The sequence below is a fragment of the Crocodylus porosus genome, unplaced genomic scaffold, assembly GCF_001723895.1.
Source record: "Crocodylus porosus isolate Cpor-Errol unplaced genomic scaffold, CroPor_comp1, whole genome shotgun sequence".
NCBI classification, from domain to species: Eukaryota; Metazoa; Chordata; order Crocodylia; family Crocodylidae; genus Crocodylus; species Crocodylus porosus.
This window is the reverse complement of record NW_017728943.1, coordinates 93,403,555-93,429,528: the sequence shown is the minus strand read 5'-3', so window position 1 is coordinate 93,429,528 and position 25,974 is coordinate 93,403,555. Positions and strand designations below refer to the sequence as shown.

Genomic DNA, 25,974 nt, shown 5'->3' with positions numbered 1-25,974 from the left:
TTATCTTGTTGCTAATGTTGAGGTTTCATGTTTTATCTTAACATTTATCCTAATGATAGTTTTTCCAGTGTATTAGATTTTTCTAGATCAGTACCTTGGCTAGTTGTATAGTTGTTGCCAGTATGCTTCACAGTGTTATAGAAAGTGACAGTGACAGCTGCACTAATGTTTCTTGGGTTTGTTTGCTCTGATTCACTGAGCTCACTTGGTATTGGTGTGCATATTAAAAAAAAACATGCCTTCTTCTGTTGTCAATACATTAATTTCTCCTGGGAGAGTCAGTGGTATCTCAGGAGAAGCCACGGGATTTTACTGGGAGATTCTCCTGGGGGAGTGAAGGTCTGTACATCCCATCTGTCCTGAGTTGTGGAACAGTGAATTTCACTTTCAAAAGAAAATTTCTGTTCTCTTTCCTATTAAGATGAAAAAGTAAATGGGGAAAACAGATCAACAGTACTACAAAGAGCAAAGACTGGACAAATTAAAGTATGTCTGCCTTCTCTTACCCCTTGCATATACATTCTTTGCTACGCTTAAGGATTTTACAAAGTATTTTCCTTACCTGAATCCTTGGATTGAACCTGTATTTAGAGGTGTGATCATGATGGATTAGAGTTGGTGTGTCTTCAGGGAAAAAGGGAGTAACAAAATTTTTTTTATGCACTTCTTGGGAATATTTTTTTCTTTTCTTTTTTTTTCTTTTTCTTTGATTTAGGCAAAAGATTCATCATGAGGTAAAGCTTGTAAAATCAAGATGTTTGTGTTGCTTTAGGAATGGATAATGAACTATTTATGTTAAAAACAGTCTTTCTGACATTTCTGAACTTGCTTTAGTTCTTTCATACAATGAACTTCTCAACTATTTTTTTTTTTCTTTTTCTTTCCTTATCCTTCTTTTTTTAAACCACAGCAAGATCAGCTGTATACTTGGGCTGCAGTTAGCCAACCCACACATTCACCAGATTACATAGAAGGCAGATTTCCAAGGAGAGTACCGTCTGTGTGGCCACCGCCTAAGCCTCCAGATGAAGAGCAGAGAGTCAAATACACTGAAGCAGGTATGACTTTTAAATTTAGCAGAACAAAATACTTTATTTTAACTTCAGCAGCTACTGTATTCTCAAAACTATGGAAAGTCTAACTGCTTGCTTAGTAACCTAACTTTCTGGTATCTGTTTGACAATTTTGGCATAAAGGTAGAAGTGATATCTTGTGTGAATTTGACTTAAAGCATATGTGTGGGTTTGGTTTTCATTAAACACCAAGATGTGCACTGTAACACATCAGACTTGTCTATGTATAATTTATTCTTTGGTTTACATCCCGTCCAGCCATGACCTGCAGCAATCTTCCCTTTGGGGTATAGACTACTCTTAAAGGTTGCATGCTATTCTGAGGGTTATTAGACAGACTAAAGTAACCTTTTTTCTTTGGGTTCAGAACAGGCTGTTCTTATAATTTCAGATCCATTCTCAAGTTCCCTCTGCTACCAGGGGGAGCTTTTGTTTAGGAGTTCAATGGGTTTCAAGTGTTGTGGGGTTACTATACCAACTGTTCTGATGGGATTTTTTTTAAGTGTTGATTTAATTAATTCATTATTCTTATTAAACATTGGCTAAAAACATGTATTTAAACTGAGATAAAAAGGGTCAACCCCTTGTTCTGCAGGGAAAAAAGAGATTGCTACTAAAGAAAAATTGAAGGTTATTTTCAGTTGGTGGTGACAGGCAAATTCCACAGATCCAGGGGGAATTATTTAGTCTTGTACCAGCATCCAAGAGTTCTCAACATTCTCATGACTACCTTGGCAAGCCACTGACTGCTCTCAGCTCTGTTTCCTACCACACTTTCTTACTTTCTTTAAGTTTAAGGAGTTAGTTATTTCAGCAGACCCCTCAGTTGCTTGTAGGCTTTGGGTGGAGCTGATTTCAAATTTGCTTTCAGGTGGGACAGACTTCTTGGCCAAGGATATCTTGAGAATAAGACCGTGTTTACCACCTTGCCAGGATAGCCATACCACTATGCCATGCTGCCAAATATAGCTGGACCTAAAATTTTGATAAAGGGGGTGCAGGTGGTGGTACATTATCATTTAACACAATGCACACCTTTCTCCAAGTCAAAAGAAACTATTTTTTATTCATATGCTGGAGGCCTATGGCCATATTATTCAGTTTAAGATCCGAGCAAAAACAAATATAACTGAATTTGGGGTGGGGGAGGAGGACAGTCTGCCAGCTCCAGACCTACCTCCTATCTGGCTTTATGCACCCCAACACATGTCTCCTGTATAATCCACCATATTCCCAAAGTGCCTTTCAGTTCCCTTTTCATGAATTGCCACTGCTACCTAAATGTCCCCTAGCTCCATTCTTTCCCTTATTGTTCCCACATTTACCCACGAATGGCTGGATGCTTATGCACCAAATTGTGCCTTGAGCCTTACTAGACCCTACCACCTTCCTCATATCCCGGTCTACCACCTCACTTCAACCCACTGCTCCCTACACAGATCCATCCCCATCACTCCCCAGCCCACCTGTGCCCTCATCACCCTTACATCCCACTAAGCTCTCCCCTGTGTCTCTGCAAACCCAAACCTTATTGCCATCCTCACATCCTCTGAGCAGTCCTTACCGAAAGTCCTTCTTGTTCCCAACCCCCCTCAAACCCCAGTTTTACTGCCACAGTCCCTGCCACCCCCTTACCTCCAAATCCCACCTTCCCCTCAACCCACACTACACCAATAATGATCTTCCCCCTCACCTCAAGAAAAGTCCCTTCATGCCTGTGATCTCTCAGCTTCCAGAAATACCTTTCACGCAGAACCCTTCCCAAACACTTCCCCCCAACCACAGAACAGGTGGAGGGCAGATTGTGACTGTTTCCCTTCCCTCACTGCTCCCCCCACCACAACATGCTAATAACTGACCTCCACTCTGCCCTCCACCCTCAATATACAGAAACAGGTTGGGCCAGGGAGCAGGGGGAGGGACTCATTTTAGCCACTTGCAGCACCCCTACCCAGGGACCCCTCAGGATATTACTATGCCAGCTTTATGCCTTTGTGGTTGTGCTACTGAATCGGACTCTCATAGCAGTTAACCCAGGAGAAGGTTGCTTCCGTAACTTACCTCTTCACCTCTCCTTTTCCCTCTTGTCTCTGACCTCTGCATAGCTCAGCCAACCTTCAGCCTTGTCCCTTGCCACTCGGTTTCTGATTTGTTTTGGTTTGAAACCACGAGGAACAAAACTGCCTAGTACAGGTTCCTAGGTAGCAGCATACCTTTACTGGAGATGCTGAATGGGTGAGCAGAGGAACATTGTCAAGAGTAGACAACAGATAGAATAATTGTAGAAGACAAGGTAGCTTGATTAATGGAGGACCAAGGGTACCTATGAACAGAGAGATTAGCAAGAATCCAGTAGATAGTATTAAGTCTTGAAATCATTGACTACCTCAGCTCTACTTGAAGAGAAACGTAGCTTTCCTCACTGGGTAATTGGTTTTAAACTTTGAGTGCAGCAGGAACCAAAGGGATATGCAACTGCACCACTACCCCCTCCCCACTCCCCCTTGGATCTGTCCCTGTTGCCAAAAGTGCTTCTAGTATGAATGCAGCTTATAGCAGCTAAACGGTGCCTTTGCTGGTATAGCTCAGTGTAGGGTTTTGCAAAGAAATATGCTATGCCAGTAAAAGGGTAGTTTTGTGATGTAGCTGTGTCTTTATTGAGGCTTTTGATGACAAAGCTATGCCAGTCAGTGTCTGAACCTCCTCTTCTCTTTTTCTGACTAATGTGGCTGGCAGGTTTTTATAGTATGCCAATGACCTACATTTTGTGGCCTAAGTATGCCCAATGACCTAAATCTAGGCCTTAGCAAAAGTATTACCAGGCCTAGTAGCAGCATTCATTAATAGGGTTTTTTTTTGGGGGGGGGGGGAGTTCTAAATGGAGTGTGCCTGTGCCTGCGCCTGCGCCTGTGCCTGACATGAAGGGTTCAGCCAGTGTTTACATCCTAAGTCTTTATTAATGCATTTTAGATATAAATGGTTACAATATAAATATAGCTTTGCCCATTAAGAAACTGCCTATGCTACTTCTGATGTGTTAGAATTTTTTTGATACAAGCAAGCAAAACCTACCTTCCCAAAACCCTGATTTTTTTTTTCATCTGTTCTAGATTATGTACTTTAAATTTCTCAATTTTTAAAAAGATTGATTCTTCTGTTTACATGATGTTCTGTTTTATTGGCTTTAAATATTAATTTAAGTTGCTCTGTGAAGTAGTTCAAAACAATGATGGCCAAGAAACTGAGATTAAAGGAGAGTTGTGAGAATGAACTATGTACTGTTTATTCACGAAAAATAGTAAGAAATGTGGATGGATAAAAATATTCATAAAATGGAGAATTTAAGAGCTCTATTAATTTGGAAAATGGGTTAAGCAGTCGGTATTGTTTAATATCCTGTATTGTTGTTGTGTGTGAGCACGCATAAAAAAAAAAAGGATGAGTGTAATTAGCTTCTCTTATTGTTCACACCTGCGGACTCATGCTTCTTTTGTTATCTATTCCGGTCTCTCTCCAAAATTAGTTGTGATGATTGAGAACCATCATTTCACATGTATAAACAAAATGATCATGCAGGCTTTTAGAAAATGCCACCTGTATCTTACATGCTCCTATATTTTAAGGATACAGGATTAGAAATGAATGGTAAATATAGCATAACCATTTCTAAGTAGAATGTGGAACAATTTTTTCAAAGTTTACTTTACCGTCAGTATCTTTTAAGTATAGCTGCAATATCTGTCTTCTAGCTTGAATGTGTTTGCCACATAGGGAAAAAAAAAAGATTGAGGGAGATTGCAACTGCTGTTCAGTGCAAGTTTTTTGCACCTAAAATATAACTTTTATTTTTTTACATGCCTGTCTGTAGAGGATAGTGAAAGTGAGTAATGCTGTGAGTAAATAATGAAGGCTTAAAAAGCTCCATGAGATCTGCACTGGTCTTCTGTATGTAAGCACTGCATGTGTATTTTAAAGTTACAAGGGAGAACACATTCTTAAATAGTGATCTTAAAATAGTTCTTCAGAAATAAGCAGCTAAATTATTTTCATAAGTCAGTATAAGTTAGTTTTTGCCTTAGACCACCATGTTAATTATAAACAATTTAGAGGCAGTAGGCAACAGGCAAGAATTTTTAATATCAAATCTGTTGGTACCAAAGGTAGTTGTTTCATACTACTAAAATCTTTTTACTTAACATACATGGTCAGGGTGTAAATTTTTCTCTGCTGTGAATTTAGGAAGTAAGAATCCCTAGGAGAAAAGATGCTGATTACATAAAATGTTGAACTTTCTGACCTTAAGTCAGCATAACACTTAAGTATGTACTAATTTTAGGCACATAAGTAGACCAACTGAAACCAAAGGGGGTATTTTGAGTGGAGCTCATTCTTAAACGGAAGGATGCATTAGCGCTAAAGTTGGTGGAAAAAATGTTGGTAAAAGTTTTGTTAGAAAATGAAGCTTTGGGAACACCAGAATTAATTACAAATATGGACCAAGACCACTGAACAGTTTTGTTTGAACAAAGTATCTTTCAGGTTTGTATGATGAAGATGGGGATGCATTTCTCGTGTTTTAATCCAATATACCAGTGGTTAGAGTGCTCACCCAGCATGTAGGAGTTAAATTTTCTCCCCTTGCTGAGGCAATTAAAACCTGTATTTCCTACTTAACAGTGCCCTCTGTCACAAAGCTAAAGAAATTCAAGGGTGGAGGGTTCTTTTAGTTTCTCTGCTTGACACCATGTTGGTAGGCTTGGGGGGTCGGGGGTATCTCCTCACAAAACAGAAAGATGCACACATATGGTGATGTCTTCTTGGAAAAAGTTCTCCATACAAGAGATCCTTGGGTATATGGCTATCATCCATTCGCTGCATATGATCAAGCCATTGAAACTGATGTTGGCTGAGAAGAGAATGCTCACTCAAAACTGGCATGTTGCAAGCCCTCAGTATAGACAACCTTGTTCCACCAGGAAATTTCTTGAATGCAGTGAAGGCAATGTAAGTGAAAGCTGAGGCACTTTTCTTCAGAAGAGTATGTGGTCCAGAATTCACTACTATACAAATAAGTGTTGATGATGCAAGCATGTGTTCTCACCTTTTGTGATCTGCTGGTGGTGAAACGGTGTTCTGCCTTATAACATTGGTTGTCTTGATGCTGATTGTAAGACCAAACTCTTGGCAGACATGAATGAAATAAGGGATGAGGCTTTGAAGCTCGTTTTCTGTGTCAAATATCAACGCAGCATCATTAGCAAACAGCAGCTCACAAATCTAAACTTTTCTTTTAAAGTATGTGAGGTTGAATAATTTTCCATCTGAGCATGTATGTAGATTAAATTTCTTCAGTGGTGGTCCCAAAAGCATAAGTCAGAAGATGGGGTGGGGGGGAGGATCCCAAAAGAGTTGGGGCAAAGGCAGCCTTGCTTGACTCTGTTTTGAATATCAAAAGCCTCAGACATCGATGTATCATAGCTGATTATTTCCTGCATTCCATCATGGAAAGAGTGGATTATTCTGAGGAGTTCTGGTGGATGGCCAATCTTTTCCAGTCATTAAGAGGCTAATAAGGTAAAAGGCTTTGGTCAAGTCAATGAAGATAGTTTGGAAGGTGTGTTTTTGGGGGGAGGGGGGAGGCATCCTTTGTCCCCTACATTTTTCTTGAATTTATCATCGTTGAAAGATTATACGTGTAGTATAGTGGATCTACTAGCTTGAAGCCACGCTGTGACTCAGGGGGAATATGGTCAGCAAGGCTGTGAAGTCTGCTGAGCCCCACCCAAGCAATGATCTTTCCCATAATGCTTAGTAATAAAATGCCATGAGTAGCTGTTGCTGCAGTCACTTTTATTCTTGTACTGAGTAGCTATATTGGCATTTTACATGTCTTGTGCTACTGTCCCTACTGTCTAGCCGTGAGTAAAAAGTGCATATAGGTGGAGAAGAAGCAAAGGTTTTGTACACTTCTACAGGAAAGTTGTCTTTTCCTGGGGCTTTCCATGACAGGAATTCTTCTTGTGATTTAATAGAGCAGCTTGTTTGGCCTTGATAAACAGTCAATACCTGTGAGTACACCTCAAACCAACCCCAATTTCTTCTGACCTGCTTGCCAAGTATAGAATCAGTAGCAGATCTTTTCTAAGGCTTCCTTGCTTTTCTTCTTCAGTCTCACCCAAAGGCAGGTCTGAACAGCCTCCTCCAGAGCCTCCATAAACATCAAGGTTTTCTGAAGATAAGATATATTGGTATATTGGTGATGTTAATGCACAGCAAACTTATACTTCAACTAGAAGATTTTTCTCTGGTTTCAATTTGATCTTAGTGAACACAAATGAATGGGCAGCATTTCAATCAGATGGTAACTACAAGTAAGGAGGATATTATTATTATTGGGATGAGACTGCCAAGTGAAGAGTGTCAGTGGCCAGATTTTGGGTGCTTCCATGATACCTTATGGCACAGCTTTGTTCGAAAGAGTGAGTTGGTGATGCACAAGTTATAATACAAGCAGAACTCCAACAGCCTTTGTCCATTATCATTCATACTTCCTGTGTTACGTGAACCCAGGCAAGTTGGCCAGGATTCACTGTGAACACTTGCTGTTGCATTGAAGTGTCCCAGGATATACAAGTTCACAATGTTTTGAATCTTCCTGACTTTGATAGATAATTCTTCATAAAATTTGTCTTTAACCTTAGCTGAAGAGTAAAGTGTTGGAACATAGGCACTCATTAAGGGTGTTGTTGCATGTTAATGTAAATGGGAGCCCTTAAAACGGGGGGGGGGGGGCGCTTAAATCAGGAGTGTTCACACATTAAGGTAGGAAAACGCATGTTAAGGTCTCTATGGGTGGCTCACAGATAATCCTCTTCCATCAAGGATTATCTCTATTTCATTTTGGGCAATTCATGTTGCAGTCAGAAACAAGTTGAAAGTGATGCTCCACCATCCCAGTAGGCACTGCTTTCAGCTGCTCAATCTTCCCCCACAAAGATAGCACCTAAAGGTAGAATTGCTTTCCTCTCCCATTTCTGGTGCCCAGGGCTTCCTATGTCCCTGCATCTTACTTGCACTTTCAACACTGGCCCAGGGGAGCAGGCAGGGAAGGGGAAGCCACGTGCCCAGACACCATCACTGTGGCTGCCATGACACTACTGTGCAGAAAACAGTGTCCTGGATAGGTTTCTCTTCCCTGTTTGTTTCCCGGGACAGTTCTGGGAGCTATCATGGGGATGGTGAGTGGTCAACTGGGATATGAGGAGGGACGGCCAATCTAAGGGTGCAGGGTGGCTGACCAAATCTGTCAGCAAGTGGGTAGGTGGGGCGGAGGGGCAGGTGGCATGGTGCAGTGAGTCCAATCCAGGCTGGTAGGGTAGGGAAGTGAGGAGTGGACTCTTTGGCATTCCTGGTGCAGGAGGGTGTGGGCAGTGTGATGGGCCCAATCTGAGGGTGTAGGGGGGGTGGGATGGGCAGTGCAGCAGGTCCAATTGGGTGCCAGCCTCCCCCACCTACATACGCACACTCAGATCAGGCCTTCCTCCCCGCCCCCCAACACACATGCTTCAGATCCCTGCTTACTGCAGCACAGCCAGCAGCTCCTGGGTCACCTACAGCTCCAAGCACTGTCCTGGCAGCATAAGCAGGGATAAGGAACCTGCCTGCTGCCACTGCTACTCTAGGCTGGGCCCAGTGGTACTGGGAGCAGTGACAGTGGTTGGGTACGGGGTTCCCCTTCCCTTCCTGCTCCCCCTGGGTCAGTGCCTGCAATGCAGGTAAACTGGGGAGTGTGGAGGTAAGCAGTGAAGGCCAGGGGGGATTGGCAGGGAGGGAGCCCCAGGATGGAGGAGGTAGGGGACTGTAGCTAGCTTAATTCAGGCTGGCAGGACAAGGGATGGGGAGAGGGGGCTGGATATGGCAGGCCTGATGGGATTCTGCCAAGCCCCAACTGTCCACAATCTGGGCCACCTATCCTGCCCCTGAGTTGCAAGTGGGGCAGGCACAGAGCTATCTTGGCTCTTAGCCATTCCCCTGCTTGCCAGAACTTTTATGAGCAGCTCAGAACAGAGCACATTGTAGGGGTATTAACCCTTACTGTGTGATTTCTCAAAACATGCTAAATTTAAAACTGATTTAAAATTAGCATATGCTACATGTAAGTGTAAGAAAGCCCTAAGGTGACTGTGCCTTCTGAAACATAAAGGGAAAACATGAGAACCCTTTGATAGTTATTTACAGCTAGGTTTGTAGTTAAATACTTAGTAGAAATGTCACCACTGGCACCATATTCTTGACTTGAATATTTCATCTATGATCAATTATTAGTGTGTCAATATGACTGCTGAGAATGGTGAATGGAAATAGTTTCTAAATTATCACATTGTTGCTCTTGAACTAGAATTGGTTCTTTTCCCTCTGCATAGTTTAATAGATAAGATCACCATATCATGTCATCTCAACGTTGTGTACTGCATTCTCTCTGATCAGATCGTTGTTATTTTGCTGCCATCAGGGATGAATTCTTGGGGGTACATTCATGGTGGGATTTTGTGTTTCTAAATTCAAGTTGCTGTGGCTACTAAATCTTTGGTATTAGGGCTTGTTGGTCTGTAAGCACTTAGCTAGGTAGAGAAGCACCTGGTCTATGGACTGGACTTAGGTGGAAGATAGGCCCTGAGCTCCTCAGACTGGCAAAATGACATCCCTTTTGGGCCTACACAGAAACAGGCACTCTAGGTCCTGAAACATTTTAGTTGTCAAAATGAAGATGTGTCTGTAGACTTCAAGGCACCAAAAAAAAAGTGTGTGGTGAGGGGTGGAAGAATGTCCTCTTGGATTTAGGTGACTAAATTCTACTTAAATTCTCCTTTTTTGTTTGGGTAAGGTGTTTCTGTTTGTTAGGGGGGTTTTTTTGTTCTCCCATGATACTGAGTTTGATTGCACTTGTACACTGCTCCTTCTATGGACATACTTCTAAGAGCATTGTACAGGGGTTAATGAAAAACAAAAATGCCTGACAATATATCCCTTACAGTTAGAAAAGTTGTCTTGTCATGCTAAGACACAACAGCACAGAGAGGTGGTTTAAGGTCAAACATGTATTTAGAAAGTGAAGAATGGAAGCCAGAATTACTTTACTTGTACTCTTAACCACATGGTGCTTTCTTTTTCCATTACAAAATGAAAAAAAAAAACAAACCCTCTTCATTATTCTCTGTAAAGTTTTAACAAATAACTTTAAAGTACTGTATGTGCCCTGGTGGTTGTAAAAGTCCATCCTTGCTGACAAAAAAATGTAATTCTTTTTGTCTGGCAAACAATGAAATACTACACTGTAGAAACAAAGCTGGAATGCATACTACGTGTTTCTTACTGAAATAAATGACGTTACCAGAATCAAGGTTTCCATCTAACTTGTGTGACTTAAATAAAACTGTGGATCAGTATTTTAAAGGTTTTGTTTTAAAATGCATATCTCTCACTCTCAACCTCCCCTCTCCCCACCATAAAATCCCCCAAACCCTAATATTTGTGGCTTATCCAGCCTTTAAAGTACAAAAGAGGATAGACTTATTTCAAATGTGAATCTGCCAGGGAAATGAAATAGAGAAATGATCTTAATTTTGATCTCACTATTTTCTTTTTCATTGCCAAAGAGCTGTTAGGGTTTTTTGGTTTGTTTTTTGAGCTGTAAATCTTTTTCAAACTGTTATTTTGAAATGAATGGACTTTAAAAATGTTTATAAACTAAGTTAAGCAATGCATGGGTGATGATGATTGTTCCTGTTTTCACATTATCTGTCGTCATCCTTGGATCAGAAGCTATTTTACTTCACTCCCTTTTAGAAATGAAAACTTACTGCTATTTTTATTTTTTAGTCTGACTGGTGGTTCATCTTTCTGAAATTTTGTTATAGACAGTTCTGTGCCATGATGCTAAATTAGATCTGGGATAGGAAGATAGTTTCTCTGTCCAAGGGGAAGTCAGTCTGATTCAAGGGCTTCTCAGTTCTCCACATTAAATGTTTTAGAGTACATCCTGAAATGCATGTTCCCATGTCTGTACAGCTGGGACTAGCCACATTGGCCACTCTGTTCCTCTACCTCAAAGAGACTTTTACTGTATGAAAAATATTGGAATAAGGAAAGCTTGAGCAGCAATGAGCTAAAAGTTCCATTAAATGAATGTCAGTGTCATAAAAGTGCTGTGGTAAAGAGGGAAAAATGTAATGCATCACCAAGCTATGTCTACCTTTAACTATTCCATACTCCTTTAAAACCCATATTTTTAAAAGGTTCTATATACTTTGGATGAGATTGCACATTACAACTAGCCCATCTTAAGGGCACTTCAGACTTGAACAATTATACTTTATTAACAAGTGCAAAATACTCTTTAAGCATCTTAAAGTTTATACCACCTTGGGCAAAGTTGATTTTTGACTTTTGCTATCTAGCTTAAGTTAACTTTTCTGCCCCCATAAATTGCCCCCAAACCTGGGCCCCAAATCACTCCCTTCACCACCAGATCAATCCTCTGCCATCCCACTTGCCCTTTCTACCTCTCATTGGCCCCTCCACCCCTGGATCATTGTTTTGCTATTCCAGTCCACCCGAAAGTGTTGGGGGTCCTGGTCTCTGGGTTCCCCTTTCCTGCCTTTTCTTGGGATTCCTGTAGACCACGGTGCCCCAGAATGCCCAAATCCAGTCCCTGCCAGGCCCTATAACTGAAGGGGAGTAGGGGTGGGGGGAGAGATAGCAGGGAGCATAGGGTTGGCATGGGTTTTGGGGAGCCCAGGAACAAGCAGGAAAAGGGAATCCCCCATGCATGCTGCTGTTGCTGGCACTGCTTTCAGGTTGATTGTGGTGACAGGGTGGCAATCTGGGGGGTGGAGGGGCTGATCGCAGAGTGGAAGAGTGATCTGGGGGCTGATGCTGCAGTGGGGGGGGCGGTAATGGGGTGATTTGGAGGAATGAATGAAATGATCCAAGTGGCATGGGGGGCCCTTCCCCTGTTCCTTCCTGGCATATACTGTGACTAGAGAGCCAGTGAGCATGGCAGGCATGGAGCAGACTTGCATATCCTAGCCATGCCCCTGCTTGTTAGGCCTCTGGCACCAGGTCTGAGTCATGCACATTAGAGAGCTTATTAACCCTGAATGTGTGACTGATTGTTAGCACTAGTTAACCTTAGCACAGACTAATATTCCTTAGAATTAGTGTTTGTTAACGGTAGAGTATAATTTCACCCATGGTTGCATATTTCATGGGGAGCAAATTCTATTTCTTAGCGAGATTATATAGTGGAACAAAGTGTGGGGACTTTTCATGGAGATTTTTGTCTTTTTTATAGCTTTTCTGAAGACTTGAAAATAAAACACTTTCTGAATCTGTGTTCGTTTTTCAATACAGAATCTGAAGCTGCTATCTTAGAAACACAGAAACAAGGCACAGAGGATATTCATCAGGTACAGGTAAGATATTAGCCAAGGTGTAATATATAGCATGTATTACACTTGCAATAGTAAGATTTGGAATCTATGTTAGACACTTTTTGGAAACAATCACCGCTTTTCTGTAGACTGAAACTACATTTTGGGTATATCCATTTCCTTCTAAGTTTTGAATTCAGTTGTTCTATAATATTTGTTCATAATCTATATTCTGTTCATAGAACTGAAAACAGTTATTGTAAGAAGTAAGTTTCTATTGTCTTCCCTCAGAAGCGAACAATAGCCAGCTTTTGCACATATTAACCATTTATCAATTGCTATGTCTTATTTGATTCCTTTACTGGTATTTTTTTTTTTTAATTGCAATTATAGCCAAAACTACATGTGCAAAACTTTACCTTTAGTGCTTCCCTGTGACACCAGTAATACTCTAAAGATGTGGCTTTGCCCATTTACTATTGGTTAAAAAATAAATCTCAACTAAAAACTGAAACTGACTACCGTGATATGGAGGGTTAAGTAGGATTTTTTAATTGTAATCATTGGAATAGATAAAAAATAATGCATATTGGCTTTGTGTCTTTGTGAATAGTCACATTGATCCTTTGGGCTAATATGGACAAGAGCCGGCTTCTTGATGCAGCAAATCTTGGCTAAGATTTAAAAAGGTTACTAGCCATTTGCTTGCCCAACTCAAAACACTAAATAAATCCCATTTCCATGAATTAGGTTCCAGCACTTCCTGAAAGTTCAGCCTTGCTAAAGCCTATATTGTTAGTAGTCAAAAATTACTAGTCATTTTAAGAAAGGATAAGCAGGGGAGCACATGATCATGATCACAGGCTCCCCCTGCATCAGCAAGTTGCAGAATAGGCTCCATGTGCTCCCCTGGCTGGGACTGTCAATCAGCTGATCCTGGCTTCCACAGCTGGGACCCTCAGTAAGCTGACAAGTGTTTCCAACTGTAGAAGCTCATTGAAGCCAAAGACTCAGTGCGCTCCCACAGCTGGGAACCCCAGTCAGCTGACTAACACTCCCAGTCTCTGTAACACATGTGAGGCTTGAAGGGCTCCTGTTTGCTCAACAGGTTGGGACCACTGGCCACAGTTCAGTCAAAGGCATGATAAGAACCAGCTACAAAGTTATTGTACATTTTGTTTAAAAACATTGTGGCTTACTCCCCATTTTATCACACCATTAATTGAATGATTATGTGGCCAGGTTAGTACTTAAGATGCAATTAAGCAGTTAATTGCATTTTAACTGTAATGTCCATCAGGCCACATTGTTCTAGTCCTTGAAAAAACTGTTAAAACAAAAAGGTTGATGGGTCTTCCTCTTGTTGATTTTTTGAGACTCAGTCTTAGGACTAAAACTAAGTATAGATGTTTAAAAAGCCTGAGATGGATTTGACCCAAGTCGCATGATTTTCTGTAAGCGGCATAGGTTAGATTGATAGCAAACAGTATACGAATCTGCCATTTGGTGGGGGGAGCATGCGGGCTGTCTGCACTGGCCCAAGGCATGCAGGTTGGGGGCACTTGTGCATGCCTCTCAGCATGTTCTGTGTGGTCCTGGTGCTGCCAGAAGCTGCTGCGTGCCTGGGCCACCCAGATTGGCTTCTGGGCATGGGCAATCATACCCCTCACACCTCCCCCTGCCTTATTACTCCAGAACCCTGTGTCTGCAGGCCAAAAAAAGCCTTGCAGCACCCCAGGTGCCCATGGCCCAGGCATCTGCTGGTGGTAGCTGATCCATGGAGATTACAGGGTTGCCTCCATGTAGGCCCACTCCCAATATTTTGCCTTTTGCCATCCTGATCCATCAGAGGTGAGCTGCTCACACTAGCTCCTGCTTGGGGAGGGTTTAAGGGGGAAGGAGAAATCCATATTGGATTCTAGGTGACAGGATGCCTGGCTCTGGTCATGGAGATGTAATGTGTAGTAGCAAGAGTCGGGCTCAGTGTGGCTGTTCCTGAGTATAAGGACATGGGGATCCCTGTCTGGGTGCGCAGGATTCAAGGTTGGGTTCTGTAGGGCTGTGCCTCAGTATGGGAGCATAGGGGTTCCTGCTTGGGTGTGCAGGAGCCAGCATCAGGCTCTATGGGGCTATACCCAAGTACAGGGGTATAGGGGTCCGTGGCTGGGTGTGCAGGAGCCAGTATTGAGCTCTGTAAGGCTGTGCATGAGTTCTGGGGTTCTCTTGGGCTCAGTGTCGGGGGGTGCGTGTACACATCATGGGTGCTTCAAGACGAGGTGCAGAGGCATGGCCCACAGATGTGGGTCATGGGGCTTGTGCAGGCAACACAGATGACTCCCTTTACCCCTGTCCCCTGGTGCCTCTTAGGGCTCCAAGACAGATGGCCAAAAGCAGGAGGTGGAGTAAGCGAAAGGGTCTGTGTTGGCTCAATTCTGGGAGAGCTCAGGGGCAAGGTCTGCTGGTTGCTGTCCCAGAGCAGCTGGGTACAGACTTAGTTTTGTGGACCTCCCTGCAAAGAGATGTTGTGGGAGACCACAAAGGAAGCTGGGATACCAGAGGAAAGCGATCTGACTTGGTTCAGTAGAGGATCTGGTACAGAAGTTCCATTCACCAGTCTAACCTAAATCAATTAGATTTGAATGCACATCAAACTAGCTCCATGTTAGATCAGGTTCTGCCATGTTTTGACTAGTCTATGTGCACCAAATTCAGTACAGTTATAGGTTTAGATATATTTCTAATCACTTAGATTAGTCTGTGTGTAATGTCTGTGCCTGACCTAAGATGATCATGTTACAAAAGTAAATGCACTGATTGATTTTTCAGGGATGTGGACAGGGTGGAATAGAATTATACTTGGGTACTCAAGTCCACTTACATGCCTAATAGATGGAATAGCATTTGGCCGCACAAGACTAGTTAATATAGAGAATTCAGGGTAGATTGGATTTGTTCAGCATAAAAAACCCTGTAGCCCACATTTAACAGTTCAGCAGTTATGATATGGTGTGTAGTGAATTCATAAAGGTAGCTGACTTTGGGTGAAATTAAGAAACTTTCCCCTCCTTGTACAAGACTGACCCACTTAAACAAAAGCTTCAAGATGAAACGGTGACACACCTTTTCAAATAATGAATAAGTACACTGAGTTACTTGGAAAGGGAGGAATAAAAATGTGTGAATGTCTGAAGGAATATGAGGAGGGAGCAAAGCCTATGTGTAGAATATTTTTATCATTCTGACTCTTACATGAAGTCATTTGAACCCTGGAATTTGGTTTGAATCAGGGCATTGACATATATGGAGCTGTCTAAATTTTGTTCATAAGGATTTTATAAGGTTAGACTTTTATTGTTATTCCATAGCTCCTAACTAGGTCTGTGCAAAGCTTCGGTCCCTGATTCGATTCTGCAGAGATCTGGCCTGATTTGGTGGCCAAATCTCTGAATAGGAATCGAATTGGAGAACCCTTTAATCTCTCCATATTGAATCAAAACCTTCTGAATTGATTCGGAAAGATTCAGTGATTTGGATGTAGAGACAGCTTTAAGTGTTTTTTCTACATACCTCTAGGTAGCAGGAGGCTTGTGAATGCTGTAATGCTGGGGTGCATAGAGTGTCCCACAGGAGCATGGGGGCGTTCCCCAATGCACTTGGCAGCAGACCCAGAAGTGGATCAGAAGCACTTAGGGTCTACTTCCAGGTTCACCGGGTAGCACGCAGGGGACCCCACCGTGGCCCCCTGGTTCAGCAACTGATGCCTCCTGGGTCTGGGGGTAAGACACCTGGGGTCCCCCTGTAGCTGATTGCCGAGCCAAAAAGGGTGTGGGGGGGGGAGGGCCATGCGCCCACTGGTCTCAGAAGTGGACCAAAAGTACTTCCAGTCCACTTCTGAGTTCACTGCCAAGCACGTGGAGGGCCCCCCTGCACTCCTGTAGGATGTTCCATCTGCTGCAGCATTCACAACCCACGCTGGTACTTCGAGATGTGTAGAAAAAACTTTTAAAGCTGTGTCTATGTCCGAATCACTGATCCTCCAAATCAGCATCGATTCTTCAGATTCTGATTCAGCTTAATCAAATCAGAGACAGTGATCCAAAGCAACCAATTGAATTGCTGTCCTTGATTCAGGCCGAATCTGAATTGAATAGGGCATGCTTCACACACCACTGCTCTTAACCATCCCTGCTAAAGGATAACCAAAACTTTTAGAATACGGTAGTATATGTGTGAAAAGATTGGTAAATTGGTATAACATTTTGCAGAAAACCCAAAAGTTTGAGTAGAATGACACTATCAAATGATTTGTTCCAGTTACAAATATTGGGTTGGGGTTGTTTGTTTATTTTACTAAAAGTGTATATCAAAAGCATACAACTAAACTTTGACACACTGGGATGCATCATTTTAGATGCTTTTCGCTTTTATGTAATTAGCAAGATTTAAATTCTGGAAGCCATTAATCAAATCGAATGCAATAGTACCTGGTAAACAATACAATAATTGCAGTTGGTCTATATTTATATTCCAAATCATGAACGTTTTAATAAAAGTAGCTTCCCCATTTTCTTATAAAATGCAACTATAGTAGTCCTAATCTGAATCAATTTCCAGCAAATGCTTAGATAAAATAAATAAAAAGCCCGCAAGCTGGTGCCCATTTTCTTTCGTTTTAATTGGACAAAAGGTCTGACTTGTCATTAAAGTAAATAACACTAGCAAGCTGATTACTCATCTAAAGAAACCCAGTTTAAGGTAGATGGGTGTGTATGTTTTTATTAATAGAAAACTGAAGTACAAGTTGATTATAATTTGTTAGAAATAAATAAAGTATAGTGGTATGTAACATTAATGTGGAAATGTAATATTCTGTAGTTTTTGGAATCCTATTTCAAGTTTCTTCCTGTACCTCCCATTCAGTAATAAATAGTAAAGAAACTGGCTATTAAGTATTTTATTAATGGTCAGAAAATTGCTGCATCACAAACAGAACAATCCCATCTTTCCTGAAATTAAAAACTAGCTAATAGATTTTAATACATTTATGGGTTTTTTTGGGGGGGAAAGACTATTCAACAGACAAACATGGATATCTTCCAATATTAGCAGTACGCTTTTGAGTTTAAGTTATACGATCTGTATTAAAAAAGCTAAAGTGTTGTTTTGTCATGTCTTCTGATTTATCTCTCAGTTCTGTTTTCAGTATTCAGAGACCTGAGGTTCATATGGAAGCATGTATTTGAATAATTAAGCATGTATCTCTTTCTTTTTCTGCGGGTTTTTTTTTTTTTTTTTTTTTACTGATTTAGATTTTCTTTACTCCTTTTTTTTTTCTCTTTGTTTTCTTCAATCATTTTATTTTATCCAAGCTGGGGCAGCAAGGTCTGTGTTCTTATTTTTGTTCTGTTGCCCATCTGCTCCTTGTTGGTTACGTTTTCTGTTTAGAAAAAGAGATCACATTTTTCAGTACTCTGCTCACTGGATGAAATTTTTTTTTTTTAAAGGCTGACCAGAGGATTTAGTTATGACTTCATCTTTGAAACAAATGGGAACTATGTGGCTAAAAACCCTTCCTTTAAAAATTTCAGCCTATGTTGTTCCATTATTTACTGAATGGATTTACCAAAATTGTATAGGTTCTAATCCCCATCAGCTGGTACTAATTTTCTTTTCTGTACTACTTTCCCTCACAAAATATGTTGCTCTTTTGGAAGTATCAGAGATAAATACTTCCTGGTAAGAAGTTGGAATTTGGAACATACATGCCTTATCCCAGATTTTTTTTTTTTTTTTTTTAACTCTGAAAGCAGGAACAGAAAATGCTTAATCCGTATACAAGTAAATTCTCCTGTAATTTAGCCCATAGTTCCCACTCCTCCTTTGCTACCCATGCAACAAACAAACTTTTTGCATGGTCACATGGGTGGATCTAGAATTTTGAAAAGGGGGATGCAGATGATGATGTGCATAATCATATATAAGATAACATATTCTCCAGTTAAAAAGAAACTAGAAGTTTTAGTAATATTCTAGAAACCTAGGGCTGTATTATTCAGTTTAGGAATGAAGCAAAAAAAATCTGCAGGGCAGGGAAATAGTAGCTTCATTATCAAGAGCTGCTAACAGAGCAGAATTGCAGAACAAAGGTAGCTTGATTGGTGGACTATCAATACTATTAAAAAGAAGAGAGGGTCTTTAATAGCTGTGGAGTAACAAGTTTAGAAAGGATCAAATAGATTATAATTGAGTCATGAAATCAATGAACTCCTTCAGTGCTGACTTGAAATGCTCCTGTCACTACCAGACAGTTGGTTTTAAACTTTGGGTGGAGAAGGAATCAAAGGCAGGTAGGTGCAAGTGCACTGGTGTACCCTGCTGGATCTGTCCCTTCCTTGTCATTTATGGTTCTAAGCAATTCAGCCAACTTTAACAGTAATTTTGTTTAAGTCATGGAGACATCTACTACAGCTACTTGCCCTCATTTCCCTTGAATCCAGATAAATCCTTCTGGAAAGGATCCGTCTCTTCAAATTAGGCTTAGTTCAATTTGAATATCCTGTGTGGTGATGCAGTGAAGAACATTCCTATCTGTGGTGCCGCACCCTTTTATTCTTAATCTGGTTTTGTCTCCAGCTTTGAGTTGCTGAAGCTGCCCACAGTCAATCAAATAAGAGATCTTTATTTTTTTCCCATGTGACAAAGGAAAGGAGGACTAAAGCAATATTGAGTGCAGTCTTTAATTAAATCTTCTCATAACTTTCTCTTCTTTGGGAAAAGCAGTCCTCAGATGTCATAACCATAAAAGCTACATGTTTTATGGATGAAGGCTATATCCAAATTGCTTCTCTATGCTCCTGAAAACTCCATGACCCAGCCATTTACTTCCATTCCTTTTGCACAAACTTGGAAATGAGGCTGCAAAGCTCTCATAGGGAGTTTCCCTGCTGCTGTTTTTCAGGCAGACAGGAGGCATAGACAATAGCGGATTAAGATTGATTGGGGCCCTGGACAAACAGAAAATTGGAGCCCCCCATTATAAACATGAATTCATGGACTCCAGTGGGGTGAGGGGCTCCTTCCCCTCCTGCCGCTGCCCCACATGGTGGGGGGGAGCTGGGTGGACCTAGCTGGACTGGGGATGGGGTGGCACATGACCATGTCTTCTTCCTGCTAGCTGCCCCCCTGCCATGGCTGGAGATGAGCAGAGTGAGGGCAGATGTGGGCTGCCCACTGTGGGATCAGGGCTCTCCACCTTGCTGCCTTTGCCCCAGGGGCCCCGTGCCAGCCAGCCACATACCCTGCCTGCGTGGTAGTGGGTGGCACAATTCGCCTCTGTGTGTGTGTGTGTGTGTGTGTGTGTGTGTGTGTGTCCAGTGTGGGGCTCCTGAGGGAAAGGCAGCAGAATGGAGAGCTCTGAGCCTACAGTGAGCAGCCAGCATCCACCCTGCACACACATCTGGGGGGCACATGCACAGATCTTGGGTTCATGCAGCAGCAGAGAGCCATGACCCATGGACAAGATGCCCATGGCTCTGCCTTGCTCCCTGCCCTGAGCCCAGGTCCCATGCACTGCCATGGCTGGGCAGTGTCTCCAGCCCCACTCACCTTCCCTTACTGTGGAGGCCATGATCTTTCCCCACTCCCACACCCCTTCCCTCCTCCAAGCTCCTTCCTTCCTTACCTGCAGGGAATTGCTCTCCATGGTCTACAGCTGTATTCCTGGCCATGTGCATGCATGCAGCCGGGCACATGCATGTAGGCCCCCTATGTCTCACTCCAGCAGCCCCAAGCAGGCTACAATACTACCTGCCTGCAAGGGGAAACCCGCCATTTCCCATGGGAACCCAGGCACCCTGGGGGCCCCTGATTGGCACGGGCCCATGGACCCATGCATTAACCTGCCTATGGGCGTAGAGCTCAAAATCAACAGTGGTAAGGCATTAAGGCATCTCATTTATCTTATGTGGAGCAGGAGCTGGTAGGCAGGACCTGCTGCTTGTCAGTATTCTCAGATAATACAGATGTCCCTGAAGAAACCAGTAATTGCAGCATGAGGTTGTCAATTTAGACTTATTTGTAATGGGTAACTAAAATATCGAAAGAAGTAAGCTGTTTCTTCTCTAAAACCATTTGGGAAATGGACATAGTTTACAGCCTTTGGAAGGTAGTTATGGCAAGATTTTTTAAGAAGTCATACAACCACATTTACCTGTCTGTGCAGCATTAGACCCTACAGTATATTTTCTAATGTTAAGTTTTAAAAATTCAGTGCTAAATCCTGACTCTGGAGATGGGGTTTTTCCTCCTTCTCATTGTACGAATTGTCATAGCATATATTAAGCCAGAATGTTTCAACTACTTTCTAGGCATACTGTCCTACCCTCCCCACTACCACCGTTCTTGTGCCATTTTCCCCTCCCCCCCAACCAAATTCCTAATTCACTTATGTAGATGACATGTAGTTTGGTTTTTGAGAAAAATCTTCATTATACACTAAATATTTTGGTGATGATACAGATCCATTTTTATGTATTTTTAATGCACATATAAATCACAAATACATTGAGGATTTTTTCCTGAATAGTGTATATATGTAATATCCTGGTTTAGAGCTGCTTTAAAAATAAATAAATAAGCACCCTGGTAGAATTTATTGTCCTTCATTTCACTGACTATGAGCGAACCTGTATTAGCCTACCCAGAAGGTGTGATTTTTGCCAGAAAGGTCAGGTTTAATTTTTTTTGGTTATATAGTATTTTGCTGCATTACATTAAGTATTTAACTTCTTTCTTCACATAAGAACATGAAGAACGTGTTGTATTTCCTGTGCCTTTAGAATTTCAGACTTGCTTGAATTTTTTTTTTTTGTTTGTTTTTTGTTTTTTGCTTGGTTCATCCATGTCTTGACCAACAAATAATCCTTCAAGTAAAATTACTTGAGCCCTCCGCCCCCCCTTCCTCCGCCCCCCCAACATGGTGCACTTCCTTTAATAGTAATGGCTAAACTACATAAAATAATTCTGGCAGTTCTCAGGCACCAAAGACAGATTTACTGAATGATCTATGGGTGCACTTTCCAAGAATATCAAAGAGAAAACATGTCTATCTTAGAAAATCTCAAATTACTAAATGTATGTTTTGCAACATGCAATATATTTACTACTACCTATAAACATTTTTTTTTTCTTGTGACGATTTCTCCATGATATTTGAAACTATGGTACACTACTGACTGACTTGTAATATTTTTCTTACACCAGTCTCCAGGAACTACAGGTTAGTAACTAGGTTATTTTAGAGGTTTGAGTACAGTAGCAATCAAAAGCCTGAACTCTTGAAACTATAAATGACAAAACAAAACAAAGAAAAATCCCAAGACTAACATTTTGGAGGATGTGTGCCACTTCTATCTTTTAAAAAGTGTTTCACACAAAAATAGTTTAAATGGCAAAAGATTCCTTTGCTATGGCATTTAAAAGACTTTGTTTTGGGAAATATGTTTTACTGTGGTCAAACCTGTTCCCTAGACTTGGAGAAGATGATTTTTGGCTCTGACATCTTGTTTGATTAAAGATTATCTCTTTGGATGTGTGAATCCTAATCTGAGAACAGCAGCCCAGCCAGGTAAGTGCAGGGTCTCTCTAAGGAATGAAAATCTGTCCTAATTAGTGTGACTGAGCACAAAGTTGGTAAGAAAAAAGTAATTAAGCAAAGAAAAGTTCCAAGTACTGTCCCTATTCTGTCCCTATGTGACTGTTTCCTAATAGAACTGCAGGGCAGTTGGAAGACAGGCATAATGAGGAGAGGAACAGGTTGTATGTGGAGAAGTGCTGACAGATTTGTGAGATCAATGCAGGAACACTTCCTAGCTGGGAGGATGAAGTGAGAAAGAAGTGTGCCCGGTGGTTCTTTCCAAGATATCTGCTTGCCTTATTTGCAAGTTCTCTATTCAGCTTCCCACACAAACAGCAGGAGTTTAAGGGCCTTGTTGCACACTAATTTTGGGTGGTTTCTGGGGCTCAACACCTGGGGCACATTAACACCTGAAACTTCTTTTAAGCACTCTTTAGGTAAGTCAAAGTTACCAGGGCACGTTTATTTCTGATTTGGGCTACCCAGATCATAGCCACTCCAGGCTATACCTTAGTGTAGACACCTCACCTGCCCCCTCTCCTCCCCTGCTGGCCCAGATCAGGCCCACTGCCCTCTCCTTGCTCCTCAGCGCAACCACTCATTGCCCCCTGGCCTCCCTGCCTGCCTGATGCCACTCCTCTGCTGTTCTCTGGGCCAGGCTCAGCCCCAAGAACAGAAGTCAAGAAGTGGCAGCATCCAGGGCTGGCCAGCCAGGTTAACCCTTCCCTGCTTGCTCCCTCAGGACAGACTGCATGGACAGCCAAAAGTGAGCAGGTGGGGAGGGTGAGGGGAGCTCCAAGGGTGGGTGGGGGGATCCCTGAGGCTGGGCCCTTTAGAGTTCTTATCATGCAATGTGACTTTAAGTATTGCTACAAGGAGGATGGGGGCAGGGGGGACAAATGCAAGGATTGGCCCTCAGGTGCTGGAGACCCATGGTATGTCACTGACTTTATCTCAACCTCACTGAACAAGATTTAGTTAAAGGGACCAGGGGCATTTTCTAAACCTGCAGGAGTTCGTACATGTGATTATGAAGCCACGCTGGAGCGTTTCTATTAGAATGCAGCCTAATTAGAACATGAACTAGCACATATAGAGTACTTAAGTTTCATAGAGGTACCAAGAGGCTGTTCCCTCTCCCCTTCCTTTTACTGCTTGAATGGATTCCTTTGGTAAGAGTAAAAAGAGAGCATATTAGGTCTCATTTTCTGTTACAAGTTTTCTGACCTCCTAATCGGAAAGAGAAATGGATAAAGCTTGCCTTTTTCTCTCATTCAGTTACATATATGAGAGATCTTTAAATTGATTTCCCAAATTGATCTCACCTGATGAGAGACAGATTAGAAAAGAGCATTAGATGAAAAATTACTAGGCGGTGGTCCCTTTTCAGACAATGTCATTACCCAAAACTTGTAGCACATCTAGTAATACAAACACAAGCATACAAGCCAGAAATAAAGTGGGGTGGGATGCCTGGGAAAGAGACAGTAACAGAAAAACCTAAAAAAATTAAGAAGGCAACATATTGAAGGGTCCCTTTTCAGCCGCTAGATGGCAGTTAAGTCTTTTGAGATAAATCATGCAAAGAAATTGATCTTTCCCAGTAGATGGTTCTCAGATTATACTATAATATCTCTCAGAAATTGTTTGTCTTGTTTTGTTTTCCAGTTGAGATAATACTACCTGGGTTACTAGGATTTGGGGGAGGAGGGGAGTGCTAGCATGAAACATGTAATCTGATTCAGGACTGGAATATCCAGTTGAATATCTCACAAACTTTTAAAGAGTAAAATACATCTTAAGTACAAAAACCACTATAGTTTTTGAAACTCTTGAAATCTCTACCCTGTTACCACTGAGTCACATAAAGCAGAAGAACATGCTGAAAGCACAGACTTTGTAGGGAAAATGTTGGTAAGTGAGCTGACTATTGATAAACATTGTATGGTAATGAACACTTGCATCCCTTATTTTTGGGTTGGCATACAGCATACCATAACAGTTAAGTGAAAGACCCCTAATTTTGCACTGAATGCAAAATGCTTTTTTTCTTTCTGTATATTTTTTCACTTTGGTTGTGGTACGTTTGGTAGTCAGGAAAGAGAAGTCAAACAAGAGAAAGTAAGTGCCTCTAACACCATCTGCTGGCCAATAAATTAGAAATAATTTGAATACATAATGGGTTCTTTGTTTAATGGAAAGGATTCAGCGAGGCGTTCCAATACTTGATGGCCTGTCTTGCAGCAAATCCATGGTGTATTATTAACCCTTGAATAAAGTTAACATGTCTTTTTCTGTAGCTCTTTTAATGCTGTATTTGGGCTATAACATGTGTGTGGAGAAACTGCCAAGTATTGCTATTTCCTTATTGCATCATATAATGATTTTCTAGCAAGGGTGATAACTCTCTATATTGAACTTCCTTATTTCACCCTGGTTTTGATTATTCACTCCCACCCCCTGTCCCCAAAATAGTTTTCATATATATATTTTTACTGTTAATTAGAATCAGCTTTCAGACATTGGGTAGGGGGAAGTGGTACTGGTAGGACTGATTATTCTTTGTAGTTTTCTTCTTGATATAGGGTCTGTCATAATGTAGTAGCTCTGAAGGACTTGTACATTAATGACTTTGGTAGTGGAAAAGCCCTTTTTTTTCCTAGTGTGCATGGGTAGTGGATAAACCTAACTAATATGTTTCTGTTTTGTGGTTTAACTTTTTACAATTCTGCACAGGAGCTATTCCTAGTGAAATAATCAGATAGAGAAGTTGTAGGGAAACTGTGCTGTAACAGTACCTGTAACTACTGTTTGAACCAGAACTAACTACAGAAATTTGTACTTATTAGTAGCTAAATTTGAGTCTGGTATGGCAAATGCTAAAACAATTGCTCAGGAAACTGCAATCATATCCAAGTAATTAATAGTACAGTCTTTAGATTCCCTGTGGGAGTGTCTGACAAGACTGTGGTAAACCAGAATACAGCTGGTAAGCCTGCTTCATCTCTCCATCTTCCACTACTTATTGGTAAGCTCCTAGATGTAAGTTGGCTACCTTAAAGCCACCTATCTCAGGATGTCTTGAAAAAGTTGTCCAGGCAGACACTTTAGAAAGACAGAATGGCAGCACAGTAGCAACATGACCCATCTTAAGAAAACAAATGTGAAACCTCTGTTTTTGATGTTACTGGCCTGAGTGTAGATAATACCAGTCTACCTCATAAACTACGACATTCAAAAACATGGAGTGACCTATGGAGAATTGTAATACTCCTCAGAAAGAATTTCAGTATTTTTTTGTGCCATTTTTGCCTTAATTAATGTACCTAAAGTAATCTTAGAGTGTCTGTTCTCCATGTTGTTTTGGTGATTGACCCCCTGGAAAAGTCAATGCACTGATAATACTTGCATTTTGTGTCCCTTCTAAATTGCTGAAGCTGGCTAAATTTCAAACCTTCCTTTACCTTTCCTATTTGATTGCTAGGTGAAGGGCAGGCCTTACAAGTGGGTCATTACCCTGGGTGCTGTGGTCAAGGGGGCGCCACACATATATGTGCATGAGCAGCCCACACTCACAGCAGTGCTCCCTGCTGTCTGATCCCTGTCCCAGGCAGGAAGAGCAGAGCTCAGCTCAGCCCACTCCCCATCCACAGCCACTGCTCAAGAGGATCTGGGCCAGGCATGTGCACATGGGGTGGTGCTTGCTTCAGTCTGTGCACCTTGCCCCCACACAGCAGCAGAGGTGCCTGCTGGGCATGCCATGCTGTTCTGCCTCCCCATCAGACTGCAACCCATGTCCCTGTCTGTCTACCTCTGCACTGTTGATTCTACCCCC

General features: G+C 41.7%; 1 protein-coding gene across 1 annotated transcript in view; it reads left to right on the top strand.

Moving 5' to 3' along the window:
• FMN2 (formin 2) overlaps positions 1–25,974 on the top strand; it is a 251,351-nt gene that overhangs the window by 53,046 nt on the left and 172,331 nt on the right. The window contains 2 exon segments of the mRNA XM_019549808.1: positions 911–1,058; positions 12,486–12,547. Coding sequence (XP_019405353.1) covers positions 911–1,058; positions 12,486–12,547 — 210 coding nt within the window.